Source organism: Crocodylus siamensis, chromosome 14 (assembly GCF_052110815.1).
Source record: "Crocodylus siamensis isolate JL-2025a chromosome 14, ASM5211081v1, whole genome shotgun sequence".
Lineage (NCBI taxonomy): Eukaryota > Metazoa > Chordata > Crocodylia > Crocodylidae > Crocodylus > Crocodylus siamensis.
This window is the reverse complement of record NC_143408.1, coordinates 22,169,203-22,184,546: the sequence shown is the minus strand read 5'-3', so window position 1 is coordinate 22,184,546 and position 15,344 is coordinate 22,169,203. Positions and strand designations below refer to the sequence as shown.

The following is a 15,344-nucleotide window of genomic DNA, read 5'->3' as shown; positions in this document are numbered from 1 at the left end:
GCCAAACTGGAGTTTCGCTCCAGGACCAAAGCAGGAGAGAACTTGGGATTTGACACTGGGGCCTCCCTAGCATCTTAAGATCCTACAAATCATAAAGGAGAAGATCCATCCCCGGCTATGCCCTATGGAGAGGTGATACCCTGGAATAAAAAGTGCAACATTGTCTTGCACTCGTTCTCACGTGCACACAAGTGTATGGAGCTCACCTGAAACATCGGCCATCCCTTCTCCCTGGCAGAACTTCCCCCCCAGGCAGGGCAAACAGGCATTACGAGATGCCATCCCTGTCTGGGGTAGAAAAGTGCCTGTGGGGCACAGCACTGGGCTGCTGCTACCCAGTGGGCAGAAGCGTCCTGCCGGGCACAGATCTCCAGTTTCATCGTGCATGGGATTGGGTACATGTGCTTTCAAAGTGCAGTAGTGTCCAGGGGAACATGGACCACTCGGAGATGAGAGGCCTAGTGAGGAAGAGAATAAAAGTGAACCAGGGGCATTAGGCCGCATACAAATGTAACATATGTCTAGAAATCCTGGCTCGAACGAGCTCAGCGGGTGATCAGTCTCTAAGGAAATATACCATGTGGAGGCTTCTCTCTCACAATCTTTATTCCTCCAAGACAAAATGCAGCATCCTCCCAGCCTGAGCAGCGACCCTACCCCGCACCTGTCTGTCCTTACCCGCGTTTGCACAGAATTTCCCTGCAGGACAAGGCTGGCATTCATGGGAGCTCTGCAGCCCTGTCTGGTTACTGAAGGTGCCCTCAGGGCAGGGGTACTGCCTGGCAGCTTTTGTTCCTGAGGGGCAGTAGTATCCGGCTGGGCAGTCCACTGGTTTGGCAAGTCCATGAGAAGAGGCGTCTTTGTGGTCTTGTGTCCGGTCTTTTTGGCCGCAGAACCTAAAAAGAAAAGGCAAAATCTGGCATTAACTTGTCACAGCCCCGGGCAAAAGGAGGTCCATTTGCCAGGTAACCAATAACCATGGTAGTCTGCAACTGCCAGAAAAGAGAATATAGATTGTCCCTCCAGAAACAAGCAGAAAGGTGGAAAGCAGCCTGTTGGGTTGGTGATGTTACCTGTGGGATTATTTTGTTCCTCCCCGGAGATTATATCAAAACAAGGATAACTGTAGTGAAGAGGGGACAATCCAGGAAGTGGGATAACGAGTGCGATGGCGGTAGGAGGAGAGGAATGAGGAAAATACCAGGTGCCCAAGGCAAAAGAGGACTTGCATGGTAATTCCCAAGAGAAGCATCAGGAGAGAAAGCAGATGAATTCCACTTACTTCCCTGCCGGACACGTTTTGCACTGGCTCTGACCAGTCTGGTCCTGGTATTTTCCAGCAGGGCAGGGTTTGGGCTCTGGGCTGCCTGTGGGGCAGTAGTGGCCTACAGGACATACATGATCTAGAAGGAAAAAAGAAGTCCGTGTGTCTGTGCCCAAGAGAGCTTCTGTGTTTCAGCCTAGCACTTTAACCAAAGGATCCATCCTTCTCTCTCCTTTTCTTCCCCAGGTACACCACAGTGATCCTGATAAGTTCACTGAGGACTCTGTATCTCTCATACAGCTTGGAGGAAGATGAAAGAGGATGGCAGGTTTGGCTCAGCCAGTCTGAACGCTGGGATGTAGCCATGATCAGAAAATATTATTAAAAAGAAAATGACAAGAACTGGGTTTTTTTGTCAAAATGGAAATTTCTGTATGAAACACCTAGTTTCAATTACACTTATTTTGCAGTAACAGACACCCAAAACATGTTTGATTTTCAAAGGGTGGGATTTTTTTTGGGGGGTGGGGGTGGACAAAGTCTAAATGTTTTGAAGAAACTTTTCAACCTTTCTTCAATTCTGACTTTTTTGTGTGTGTGTGGGAAGAAAAGGCACTTCCCACCCAAATTTAGACACTTCCCTAATCCTCAGCCAGACTGGCCAAAGCTCCGAGGTCCTTGAAACTAGGGGTGGAAAACTGCTAAGGAATAGCCATTGTCTTGCACGATGCTGATGCTCCTCGCTTCCAACAGGACTGGAAGTACCAGAGCCTCTTCTCAGGGTGTTTTGGCAGGTGTTACCTGCATGCAGCTAAAATGCTGGTATCTGTTAAAAATATTACGGGTTACTCGGGGGGGAAAAAATTCTGGAAGCTCTTAGCTATTTGATCTACACGCTCTTTCCATTTTTACACATAATATGAACGACTTGGCTACAAAGCCAGAAGACTGTATGTGAATGGCAACTTTAGAGCATCTCTCCTCCTGCTGCTTTTGGATCATCCTGTAGAAAACAAACCATTTGAGAACTTCCCTACCTGGACTCCAGCCTGACACAGACCCCAGTGGGCAAAACCATCCTTCTTTACACAATCCCTCTGGTGAGCTTTGGCCTCGGAGAGAGCAGAACCAGCCTGCCAAACAGAGCTGGCAATCTTGGCCTGACTGGCCACCACGTTGGGCCAAAAAAGAGCCTGCAGGAGACAAAAAAGAAAAAAAAAATGTAGTATTGTCCCAGCATCCCGTGGGGAAAAGCCCTGAGCTGCACTGGTCCCAGCCTCATCCCTCAGGAGGTGCTGAAGGGGATGACAAGGGGGTACAGGGTAGGCAGGAACAGAGCATGCAGTCCCTGGCTCTCCCAGCACAAGAGCCTGCAAGGGCCAGTGGCTGGGGGAAAGCTTGTGGCTACGGCAATCCCAGCCTTTTCTACAGCAAGATGCTGCAGTTGGGGGATGGATGCTTGCTGAGGAGGAGCGCTTCTTTATTCTGGTCCTACCTATGCAGGAGAAACACAGGCTTAAAAACACCCCCAGGCCCAAATCAGTAAAATAAACCACCCAGAAAACCTCTCTCAGTGGAGCCCTAGCTCTCTTCTCAATTCACGCACAAAAGGCCAGGTCTCTGTTCCCGGGGAGGGAGCAGAGGCTTTGAAACGTGTGCCGCTCACTGCTGTTTCATGACCTTTTCCCCCAGTGCCTCCCCTCCACCTCCCTGATCAGCCTGGCAGTATCTAGGCCACAGGACGAGGCCACAATGCCAGCACTGCAGTTACTGCTCCTCCCACAGCGGCGTCAGCCTGGAAGTGACGGCTTTGTGCTCACAGACGTTGCTTCCCAGGCACTGCCCGGGCAGGCGTGAGCACCGCACAGGCAAGCCCTGCAGAACAATAGTCTCAGGTATCTCACACAGCCCTCAGCAGAGCAAAGAAGGATGCCAGGCACCGGCTGTCAGACCTACCTGGGGGACATGGAGTGGGAGATGAACTCCCCTGAGGACAGAAGTGGCCTCGAGGACAAATGTTGCCCACTGCTCCATCCGTGGGGTTGGGCAGCATGGAGCCCCCTGTGCAGTAGAAGCCAGCGTCACAGGGACCAGAGGGAGCCGCCAGCTCTGGAGAGGCACAGTGCCACCCTGCAGCAAGGAGCAGAAGGGACACGGCTATTCAGCACTCGTGTCCCTTTGGCTGCGAGGCAGCACGACCGCCACAGAGCACTGGAGATGCAGTACTGTCACACCCCAGAGCCCATGGCAGCTATGGTCAACAGGAGACGGTGGTGGTCTAGCGGTCAGAGCACACGACTGGGACAGTCAAAGGGATCTGGAAAAGAGAAGAACTAAGACCCTGCTTTCCCCTACCTGGAGTGCAGGGAATAGGGATGGCTGACCCCGCCGGACAAAACGTTCCAGCTTGGCACAGCCCGAGAGATCCAGAAGCTGCAGCACCTGCCCCTGCTAATACAAGGGATAGACACTCAGGGAGAAGCAGAGGCAACCATCAGAGTCCAGCTGCCACATCCCAGCCTCTCAGGGCACACGGTGTGCAGCACCTGAGGATGACAGCACCCACCCCAAAGGACCTGCCCAGCCTCTACCCACCCATCCTGCCATGGGGGAAGTGGCCTCTCAATGGCAGGCCTTGATTGCAGCCAGGCCCCTATGATACCTAGGGTAATAATACTGCTTTTAATGATCATCAGCACAACCCCCTGCTCCCCTCAGTACCAGGGAAACTTCCTGGGAATACTGGCTTGGCTGATGTGGATCCAGGTGGGCAAAACCATCCAGGCATACACAGTGCGTCTGGACTCGGCAAGCCCGGCTTGGAGCAGACCTTTCCAGGGGGACACAGCTGGCACTTGGAGGCATCCCCGATGTTGAAGGCGTCACTGTAGGTTCCCCGTGGACAAGGGAACTGTGTGCCATACTCTGTATTCTTTGGACAGTAATGTCCTACAAGGGAAAAGAAAGCCATCCTAAAGGTTGAGAGAGGCTTATGGAGATCCCCTTCATGTTTTTAGCTGGGGCATAAAGGTCCCATCTGTCACTTTCCCCAAAAAGCCAGATTCCAGGATTTACAGCCCAGTCCGTGGGGTGATTTCCAACATGGCAGAACCTCCAGCCAGGTTGGATGCATTCAGAGACACTGCTTGCTCTTTACCTTAGTGCTGAGTAGCAGGATGGTACCTGGCTCTTAGGCAGAACTTTTCACTCATAGAGCTCAAAGTGCTGTAACATCATCACTCCTATTTTAAAGGGAGGAAACTGAGGCACCGAGAGACAAAGCAACAGGCCAAGATCACCCTGCCTGTCGCTGCCAGAGATGGTAACAGAGCACTAATTGTCTTGAGCCCCAGCCTAGGACCCTGTCCACCAGGCACCCTGCTCCACACCGCACTGCCCGGGTCCTGATGACCCTGTTTCCCCACGTTCCCCAGGGTGGGATGGGACTGCCTCTGGACTCACCTGTGGGACAGGCTGTGTAATTAGAGGAACCAGCCTCACAGTAAAAGCCTTCTGGGCATTTGAAGCACTGTGCCATGCCCCAGAAAGGGCTGTAGCTCCCTGCAGGGCAAGGCTGAGCTCTGCTGCTGCCCACCACGCAGTAGTGTCCTGGTGGGCACGGCCCCCCACTGCTCGTCGTCTGCGAGGACAAAGTGTTTTCATTACAGAAGATGTTCCCGCTGCAGCCACCATCTGCCCATTCATCTATAGCCTTACATTAAGCGTATCTTGCAGCAATAATACCCCAGATCCTAATGGCAAGACAGACAAAACGATCAAGATACGAAAGCATCGTCTTAACTTCAGCCACGTCTTTGGGCTGCATGCTCATCCCGTCTCCCAAGATACGCAGAGTCAGTACTAGGGCACTGTAAGGAAAAAATTAGCTTTGCCGCAGACCTGATGCTAATACCTGAGAAACAGTACTACCTGCCTTTGCGAGTTAGCACAAGCAGTCTTTAAGGTTCCCCTGATATTTTGGGTAAGGAAAGAGTGAATAAAGCCAGTAATCTGGGCCATATCCTAATTTACTGGCCTCCGTGATTCTTATCAGATGTGGCATCCTTCTCGGCTTATACCGTTGTTCATTCTTAAGAGGGTGATGACTTCTGCCCCAGACGTAGGTGATTTTCTGTGGTAGGTGAATCACTTCTACATCATCTACACAATGTGGATGGTCCAGTGAAATGGTCATCCACTTATTTCTGTCCAGCGAGCCTTGAGTGCACAAATGTGAGGGAGGTGGCATGAACACACGTGGACTCAACTGCTTGGGACATGTTTTGTAGAGCAGGGAGGAAGGTATTTATGTTTTGGTGTCTCTACATCACTTCATCTTCAAAGACTAGATGCATCAGATAGGGAAGGGAACTCACTAAGAAGTGCAGAGAAAACGTGACCTAGGATACAATTCTTGCCCTCGCACAACTGCATTTGAAAAAGCACCCGGGCCCAGATGTGGTGGTAACAGTAGAAAAGGTTGCTAGCAAAGACAGATCGAGGGGAGACAGCTTCAGGTAGAGACTAAGGGGCTGAGGCAAGCTCCCCTGAGATGCCCTAGAGGTCACAGGCAGGCTTGTCAAACAGGGATAGAAAATCAGATATCCACAGTTCCAAGTTGCAAAGTTGCAATCCCCTCATGGATACCACTTACCATGGGCGATTGAGGGGAAACAGCTCCTCCACTGCAGTAGAATCCAGCTCCACAGAGACCCGCGGGGGACGAGAGCCCGGTCCTGTTGCAGAAGTACCCTGGAAGTGAAAGAGCATCCATATGAAAACTGAGGAGCAAATTCATACAACTGAGAGGCCTGCGCTTTCACCCACGGTCTTGTTACAGATGCCCTATACTCAGAAATGCTTGAACGCAGGACATGCCTGGCAGGCGGAGAGGGGGCAGCACTCACTGCTGCCCTGCCACCCTCCAACCCAACCACGCTGAGAGACGGGGAGGGAGGCAGGAACCCACTCTGCTGAAGGAGTGAGTGCTTCACTGGGAAGGTCTCCTCTGGAGGAGCGGAGCTGGAGGTTTAGCCTTTCTGCTGTCCATTTAACTGATGGAAGCCCTGAAAGAGCCATCTTCCACTGTTGCAGACTCTAATGACACTCAGCCTCCATTAGTGCTCAAGTCTGATTAGGTTTTCACTAGTCTCCCCTTACTGTATTGTACCTGCATCACACAGGAGGCAGTCTTCAATCTGCATGTTGCCCGCAGAGTTGCTGTAGTAGCCGAGGGGACATGGTTGTGGCAGGAAAGACCCCATAGGGCAATAATTTCCTTTGGGACACACATTCCCCACCAGGCCATCGGTAGGGGTTGAGGTGGAGCCCCCTGCGCTGCAGTAGTATCCAGCTGAACAGGGCCCCGTCACGTGCGACTGCCCTGCTAATGCACAGTAGTGCCCTGGAAGAGCAAGGCAACAAAATCAGTAGCAAAAGAGGAAACAGGAAGAGGCATTTCAAAGACAGGGCTGGGTACTTGCATGAACCAGAGGAATGCTACATTGAGGTAAGGTCCAAAGGGTGATCGGTCCTCGTGATTTCGGCCAGGGCTATCCAACTTCCTACCCAGCTGCCACTCCCATTATTGCTCCAGTTGCCGTAGCAGCCAGGACTTCTGGGCTCCCCATCCCTCCTCCCCCTCAGGGGGCAAAATGAGGCAGAGCATCATGACATAACCTCTGGCTTTGGGGGAGCCCATGGCCCAGGGCAGCAGCACTGTGCAGTGCAGCCGGGGAGAGCCTACAGCTGGCAGGCTGAAGGTGGGTCTGAAATGCCAGGGCACATGTGTGGTGCAGCAAGGGGGAAAGTGCTTGCATGCCCAGGAGGCCTGGGACTTGCATTGGTGCAGCCCTTGGCTGCTTACAAAGTGCACAGCTCTGATTTAAGCCATAAGGCAACCTGCAGAGTTGATCTGACAATCAGCTGATCTCTGAGTCTGCAGGTTCTCTAACACAGGCTCGTTGGGGTTTTTTCTAGGCCTGTAAAGCAGTGTGCACACAGGCACAGACACACACACACACACACGCAGTGTTGCATATACACACATGCGATGTTGCATAAACTGACTGCAGGATCATGGAGAACTACCTTCTTTCATGTAACAGCATTTCAAGGGAAGGAGCACCATAGGCAGTGGAATAATTCCCCATCCAAAAATATTGGGCATTGGTTCATTTTGGAGATAGGACTCCAGAACCGGCAGACACACTGGCTGATCTCACCTTTACGGGTAGGGACCAGAGCTCTGACTGCCCTTAATTCTCCAGGCTGCTGCGTGTAGCTCAAAATGAAATGAGCAGCCTGCTGATGAAAGGCTTCGTAGCCTGATATTAATTGCCTGAGTCACTCCAGTTCCTGCGGAAGCTTAGGAATATTTAAAAGTCATTTGCACACAGTGTTCCTATGATGCCAACGCTCTGTTTCTACCTGGATCACAAGGGACGCAGTGAGATATGTGGCTGCTTCCAGTCTGCGGGTTATAGGTCCCTCGGGGGCACGGGAACTGAGTTGCAGAGGCAGTACCCAGGGGACAAAAATGACCAGCTGGACATTCATTCCTCTCAAGGGAAGAAGAATTCTTAGGACAAAAGAACCTGCATCCATAAGAGAAAGAGTAGGGGAAGGAATATGAAACCTCCCTGGCTAATGCCAGGTTCACAAGGACACTGACAACACAGCAGAGGGGACGGCTCATCTTTGTGAGCCTGCTGCACTGTATGGGATGGACTATGAATCAGACCTGCTCATGTATACCGGGACACGTATCTACATAAGGGCATGCATAGGGACACGTTTCTACATAAGTCAGCAGCATTTGCCTCATACTAAAGGTGTGAGGTGCACTAATTGTGATGGCACAGGTGATTCTGTTTTAAACTCTAGCTCCCTCCACCTCCAGAACTGCGGCTGGGTTTGGGAGCTCAACTCATTTCCTGTCCTATTCGACTGCTAAGCAGCTGCTTAAGTTGCTAGGCTCCACATCTCAGACATGGGTGCTCTCCAGTGGAAGATGAAGTGATTATGTCTGCGACATACTGCCCTGCTGAATGATGGCTGGAAACGAGAATTAGGCAATAGCTCTTTCTTCGTACTTCAGACAATAATGAGTTCTCTGTCTTGTTCTTACCCTTTAGTGCAGGGGAGGCAGCTGGCTTGCCTTTCTGAAGGATTATATGACCCTGCTGGGCAAGGCAGGGGTGTAGCTGTGCCCCTAGGGCAAAAATAACCTGAAAAAGAAAGAACAGCTCAGAATCAAGAGGACCCTCCTGTGGTCAGGATAAGGAGGTAAATCTATTCAAGACTCCGTATCTTGGAACAGGCAATGCAGAAACCCCCCAAAGTTTTAAAGAAATTCAAAGTGCTGCAGTGGCTGAGGGCTCCCTGATGCCTGCAGGATGCTCTCCTCTGGGCCCAATAGCGCAGTGCTTGAACAAACATGCAATTTGTTCAGATGAGTCTTACTCAACAAGATTGGCCAAAGATCCCCGATTACTTTAATCAGAGCAGTTAATAATCTACCTGTGGGACAGGGGCCTCCAGTCTTGTCCACGGCTGGCACGGCGGGAAGGGTGGACCCCAGGGTGCAGTAGAATCCCTCGGCACATTGCCCTGTAGGGACCAGGAGCCCGGCGGAGTTGCAGTAATGTCCAGGAAGACACGGTGAGCAATGCGCCTGTAGGAAATCAATGAGACAACTTCCAGAGGTCACTCTGGACAGAGGTGAATCACAGCTCAGCCACCGACTAACAATGAGATTTTTGGCAAGTTATAGCCCCTCTCCGAGGGATGCAGAGAAGCTTAGTGAGGTGCTTTGAGAGCCCTCAATGCCAAAGGCTTCATACATGAGAAGTACTAGTATTTTTTCAGGGCTTTTCCAAGGAAGCATTAAAACTGGGTCTTTGCCTCCCTGCACAGGGCCAGTTGCTCGCCATGGAGGATGATGCTCCATAGCACACAACCACCACTTTACTAGTTTGACCCTCCATATTCTCCTACCTCTGAGCTCAGCTTAATCCTTGTGCTGAAGGTTCCCACAGGACACGGCTCAGGGACAGCAGTGCCCCTAGGACAGTAGTGGCCTGGAGGGCAGGGGCCAGCCTGACCTGCAAACAACAGGTGAGATAGGTGTTCAGTTCATCAAAAAGTGATCTGGAAATTAATACAAAAGGCACTTATTGCTCTTGTGGCTCTTCAAATAGTCACTCTCTGGCCAAGACAGCAGCAAGTCCTCCAGAGACTGCTCACAATTCTCCTCTCATCTAAAACAAAAGTTTGAACTTGAGAGACCATGCAAGGGGCACTATTGTGGCCTACTGGCTGGAAAAAAAGGCAAGGCTGAGAATCCAAGCCCTTTGTCTCCAGCTTGGGGAGGGAGAACAATATATCTAATGATGATCACGTGGCACTATGATGCAGGAGACATGAGTTCCACTTCTAGACACCTAGGAATATAAGTCTAATCATCAGGACTGAGAGGCAAGACTTGAACCCAGAGCCAGGGCAGTAAACCCAGAAGCCTTGACCTCCTGTCTCTTCCTCTCTGTTGCTGGATAAGAACCTGGGTGAGATGTTGAGTTTCTTACCTGTAGTTCACATGGTTTGGCTTCAAAGAAGGAAAGGGACTTTGGAATTAGGGCAAAAGAGGAATCCTAAAAAAATCAGGGTCAGGAGCCATAAAGAAATTTGGTCAGGGCTCGACTCAGACGTGGGTATCACCACTGAACAGCTAACCGAACATGTACAAGACCACCCCACATTGCTTTAGCAAAAAGGAAAAGGCAGCACCTTGGAACCTGGTATGTGGGTTGGGCCGGTCTGACCCCTTGGTGCAGTAGAAACCCTCCCAGCACTCTCCAGCCACGTTTGTCGCGTTACGGTGAGAGCAGAACTTCCCTCCATCGCACACTCTGCAGCCAGCGCTGCTCTCCAGGCCTTGCTCAGGGCTGTAAGTCCCTCGGGGACAAGGCCACCAGTCTAGACCTGTTCCTCTCGGGCAGTAGTAGCCTGAAAGGCGAGCACAGACGGGTGTATAGGTTAGAAGGGGAAGCTCTGGAGATTATCAGTAATCAGTGTCTCAGCAATGGGAAGCATCAGGGTTCGATGTGGCAGCAATGGGAGTTTGACAGACTCACCAGGGACATTTGGGTTAAACTCTTTGAACCCTGCATGAGCAGAGGCAGGAATACACCCCAGTTGAATTTCTGCGACCCAAAAGCCTCACCAAAAACCAGGAGCTTAAGTGGATTCTTTAGAAAGTGTGGGACAAACCGGACATGCAGTGGAAACACAACTCACCTTTGGGGCATGACTGAGGTTCCTGACCAGGGACACAGTACTTCCCCTCTGGACACTCGTAGCACTCTTTTCCATGGGTCTGGGGCATGTAGGAACCAGGCGGGCACGGGATGGGACTCTCAGTTCCTAGGGGACAGTAGTGTCCCACAGGGCACGGGGCTCCTGAGAAGGCATCAGTGGGTGTTGGTGTTTGAGCTCCGGAGTTGCAGTAAAACCTGGAGTTGCAGCAGCAAAAATATTAGAAACACTATGTCAGTAACTGAGACATATTAAGCATTGAAACAAATCTCCTCTTATTCTGGGCCCAAGAGAGCAAGGTCCCCTCCAGGGGAGGAACTGTGGGCTATTCACATCTTAGCTCCCACTAAAGTCCAGGGGGTCCTACCAGGAGTGGAGCAAATGTTTTCCAGTGGAACTTTCTTTGGCCAAAAAAGACAGGTTAAGAATAGGTAAAATAGGGTTGGGAGGGACCTCAGGGAGTCGCATCTAATCCAACTGCCTGCTCAAAACAGGACAAGCCTGGCTTAAACCATTCCAGACAATAGCTTATCTAACTTGTACTTGAAAACTTCCAAGGACAGAGAGTCTATAAGCTCTCTAGGCAATCTGTTCCAGCACTTAACCACTCTCATGTTTTAAAAATCCTCCTCCTCTCTAACCTAAATCTCTTTTCTTGCAATTTAAGGCATTACTTCTTGCCCTGTGCCCTGTGGACACAAAGAACAATTGATCGCCTTCCTCTTTATAACAACTCTTTTTGTACTTATTGTATTTAGCATCACTGACATATTTCATGACTTTGTCTCAGTGTCACTGCATTTCTGAGCGTTAAAAAAAATGCAAACAAAGCAGTTTGACTTCAGCATTTCCAAGGTGTCGCATTTGGGGTTTTTAATTCTAAACAAACTTACCCCCCCCAAAAAAAAATCATTTCAATTTTATTTCAAAATAAATATTGTGAATGCCTGAAATAAAAACACTTTTAGGAACCATTTTTATTGACTTTGCAGTTCAGTTCACTGATTTTATCCCCCAGAAATGCCAGCCAGGCAGTGATTCAGATCACCCTCCTCCTGCATCCCCACCTTGGGTCTTATTCCAGGAGAAAAGTATTGCTGACCCCCACTGTGAATGCAGAAGAGAAATGTGCTCCCTGCTGTACTTACCCAGGGCTGCAGTATCCTGATGGGGCTACTAGCCCAGTGCCATTGCAGTAATGCCCCGCAGAACATGGCTGGCAGTCCTGCAGATTCTTGTTGCCTTTGCTGCTGGACCAAGTACCATGAGGGCAAAGAAGTGGAATGGGTGTTCCTGGCAAAAAAAAAAAATGCTCCAGAATCCACTGAGTACTGACATGAGGAGGAAGCAGACCACCCAGTACTGTACTGGGGTGCAGTGAGCTGGTCATGAACACTGGATTGACTAACTAAGCCTGACCTGGAAAGAGAGTGATCATCAAACAGCCTCCCCAGCTGAAATCTGCAGAGACCCTATGGGACAGCAGAGAAGTACGGGTTATAGAGGAATAGATGTTCCCAGCCAAAGGCAGAGTTGAGGGGGTGTAAGGAGCACTGGGAGAGCTGTGATTCCAGACTCTCACTGCTGGCAATAAAGTGAGTGAACCCCATCTCATGCTCCATGGGAAGTTCGAAGAACTGTGTTTAGGTCACTGTACCTGCTAGACAGTAATGCCCCGGAGGACAGGGGAGCCCTGACTCTCCATCAATTGGGTCTTTGACTTGGGCACCACCTTTGCACCAGAAACCTTCAGAACAGTCCCCTGGAAGACAGGATGCATATGAACAGTTCAACACAAAACTTAATGAAAAGAACAGGGATTTCAATATAAGCCCCCAGATACAGACCCACAGGCCATATTGCAAGGCACAGATGGAGTTACTGCCCTAACTGACTGTCTAACTTTGCTATAAATATTTCACACAGTGGAGTCACTTCAGATGCTGGGGAACAGAGTACTACTGGCAGGGGCTGGACGGGGTGCCCCTGGTTTGGCTACAACTCAGCCGGGTATTTCAGCACATGGCATCTTAGGTACTCCCTTGATGCAACCTTAGCACATGCTTAAATGCTGAACAGATATGGATTTAACCATGTGCTTTGCTGAACTGCAGCCTTCATACAGATTCAGGACAACTTGGAGCAGTCCTGCCTTCCTGAAGTTGCCCTCAACAGGCAGACTGAGCAGTTTTGGGATCATCTTTCATTCTTCCTTTCTCTATTGAAAGTAAGAATGAAAAGGCCCATCTTACTACGCACACACCAGTTTATTTGCAACTGGACTGCAATGATGAACTAATTTCAACCAGATCACCAAACAGTTGTGAAACTGGGTAGCAACCAGGCAAGGAAGTGCACATTTCTATGTCTTGTATCTAGCTCCTCCAGCCAGTGCTTATTGAAAGGACCCTTGCTTTCCTCTTGAATGATTTTACCAGGGAAGGAGCAGACAAGTCAATTCTTTGTTGCACCCAAGAACCTGGGAGCACTTTACAAAAGTGGATGTGACCCATAGTTTTCACATGGCAAATCTGAGGCACCGAGCAGGGAAGACATGCAGTCAAAGTCACCAAGCAAGTCAGTGCCAGAGCTCAGAATAAAGCCCAGGAGTCCTGACACACAGTCCTTTGCTCTGTTCATCAGCCAGCAAGATGCGTCATTAAAAATAAAGAACTGCACTGCCCGGGGCAAGTGACAACGCACCTGTTGGGGCTGCAAGTCCAGGTAACGCACAGTATTTTCCCGGTGGGCATCCTTGACATTCGTCCATACTCTTCAGTCTCTGCCTCGATCCAAAGGTACCTGGCGGGCAGCTATGCTGAGTGGCCTTCTGTGTGCCTGGTGGGCAGTAGAAGCCTTGTGGACATGGGTAAAGGGTGACATTGCTGACGGGCCCTTGGCTGCTGTCACAGTAATAGCCTGAGGGGTAAGCAGAGGAAGAAAAGCCAAACCAGCCACTGGGAGATACTTGCTGCAAAGCAGCAGCTCATTAAGAAATGAGAATCCCAGCAGGCTCTCACAGGCCTTCAAGGCTTACAAGAGATGACTCAAGGAACAGATCTATCTCTGACCTTTAATAATGATTGGTCTCAACTGTGCTCCTGCTGGGACAAGCAGACTAATAGTTTTCCAATTAATGCACGCACATAAAGGGATGTCACTGCCACTTGATCTCCAGACCATGAGTCTCTGATGGCCAAGAGAGCACTCTAGGCGAGAGCCAGCTAGTCCTCCCCGCTTCCAGCAGCAAAGTCCCATCAGAAGCTGAGAATACATTATGCCCTCCCCGCCTGTCACTGTGCCATGCCACCCATTGCTGCATTTCCCAGAGGGATGCTAACAGCATGCAGCAGCTTTCTTTTTTAAGCTTCAGAAGTCTTCTGTTAACTTTAGCACATCTCAAAGGACCGCAGAAGTGCTAAGTCTCTCAGAGCTGCTCCCAGTCCAGACCAGAACAGAGGCTACTCCAGATAACAGGATAGGTAGAACAAGCGTACGAAGCAGGTGGTAACAATTCACAGGACCGCATCGTCCCATGACTAGGTAAGGGGAAGGGAAAGATGCATCATAACAGGGGGCGGGAAAGACAGCTGGACACAAAACACTAGCAAGCAACTTTAGTTTCTGCATGTTCATCTAGAGGGAAGGAGCTCTCAGAATGGCCCACCATGATTAACTGCCTTTACCGACGTGAGATCAGTGAGTCACAGCCCTGCATTTCCTATGTCCTCGTGGACACGCACACACAAACATACACGCGCGTCCTCACCTTCATCCTAAGCCTCTCGCTCTTCCCTCTGGCACTCTAGTCATTCAGCCCTATACCCGCAGCTGCAGTTTGCTCCCACAGGCCTTACCTTCCCAGCACTGTCCGCTGGGAGCACTGAGTCCAGGCACCGCACAGTAGAACCCAGAGAGGCAAGGCTGGCACTCAGACACCATACTCTGCCCCTGGAGGCCGCAAAAAGTGCCAGCTGGACAAAGCATTGGCATCGCTGAGCCAGGAACTGGCAAGAGAAAGGAAAAACCTCAGACACTGACCCTGGGACAACAGAAAGGCAGTGGCACATAGGAAAAACCAGAGCTACACAAGCACAGATGGACAAGGAAATAACCAAGTCAGGCTCTTCTGCAAGACTTCTCATCCTCAGACCCAGAGTGCTTTACAACAAAGTGCCGGCCCCATTCTACAGATGGGACAACTGAGTCACCGAGCAGTGATATGGCCTGTGCAAGGTCGCAACAACTGGAGGCAGAGCCAAGAATAGCAGCCAGGTCTCCTGACTTCCAGTCCTTCATCCTAACCAGTGAGTGACCCTCCCTTCCAGTGCATCCTTTTGACATTTCAGGCAGTCAGTGCCAGGGAATTCCCATTCCTGTCTCAAGCCTGATACTTACTGCAGTAGGTCCCTGGGGGGCAGATATTCCCGGTGACACCATCAGTTGGTTTAGGAGAGGCTGCTCCTCCTGTGCAATAAAACCCAGCAGCACATTCTCCAGTGGGGACAGACAGACCTGGGAGACAGAGCGGACACAAAGGTGCTCAAGGCACTGTGGCAGCAGTACAGAAGCAGGCTGAGCAGCCAGGGCTCAGCAGCCTGCAAAACAGTGGGCTCACAGCTTTCCATGGGGCTTGAGTCACAAGAGAGCAGCTGAGCCCTATGTCACACATATGAGCCCAGGCCAGCCCCCAGGGCTCACCACCTTGGGAGCACATTTATGCCCCTGAGTAAGTATTAGGCTGAAAGCTGCTCATGTTAAACCT

General features: G+C 50.6%; 1 protein-coding gene across 1 annotated transcript in view; it reads right to left on the bottom strand.

Annotated features, from left to right (window-relative positions):
• LOC149853447 (uncharacterized) overlaps window positions 1-15,344 on the bottom strand; it is a 70,332-nt gene that overhangs the window by 47,727 nt on the left and 7,261 nt on the right. Inside the window, exons 11-31 of the mRNA XM_090027255.1 lie at window positions 14,978-15,094; window positions 14,437-14,586; window positions 13,283-13,498; window positions 12,237-12,341; window positions 11,728-11,872; window positions 10,562-10,776; window positions 10,052-10,270; window positions 9,263-9,369; window positions 8,786-8,939; window positions 8,394-8,493; window positions 7,694-7,860; window positions 6,435-6,668; window positions 5,919-6,016; window positions 4,727-4,904; window positions 3,986-4,213; window positions 3,620-3,715; window positions 3,221-3,394; window positions 2,302-2,457; window positions 1,283-1,403; window positions 679-896; window positions 207-458 (exon numbers count right to left, since the gene is read on the bottom strand). Of these exons, the coding sequence (XP_089883381.1) occupies window positions 207-458; window positions 679-896; window positions 1,283-1,403; window positions 2,302-2,457; window positions 3,221-3,394; window positions 3,620-3,715; window positions 3,986-4,213; window positions 4,727-4,904; window positions 5,919-6,016; window positions 6,435-6,668; window positions 7,694-7,860; window positions 8,394-8,493; window positions 8,786-8,939; window positions 9,263-9,369; window positions 10,052-10,270; window positions 10,562-10,776; window positions 11,728-11,872; window positions 12,237-12,341; window positions 13,283-13,498; window positions 14,437-14,586; window positions 14,978-15,094 (3,450 nt within the window). The remainder of the gene's footprint in view (window positions 1-206; window positions 459-678; window positions 897-1,282; window positions 1,404-2,301; window positions 2,458-3,220; window positions 3,395-3,619; window positions 3,716-3,985; window positions 4,214-4,726; window positions 4,905-5,918; window positions 6,017-6,434; window positions 6,669-7,693; window positions 7,861-8,393; window positions 8,494-8,785; window positions 8,940-9,262; window positions 9,370-10,051; window positions 10,271-10,561; window positions 10,777-11,727; window positions 11,873-12,236; window positions 12,342-13,282; window positions 13,499-14,436; window positions 14,587-14,977; window positions 15,095-15,344) is intronic.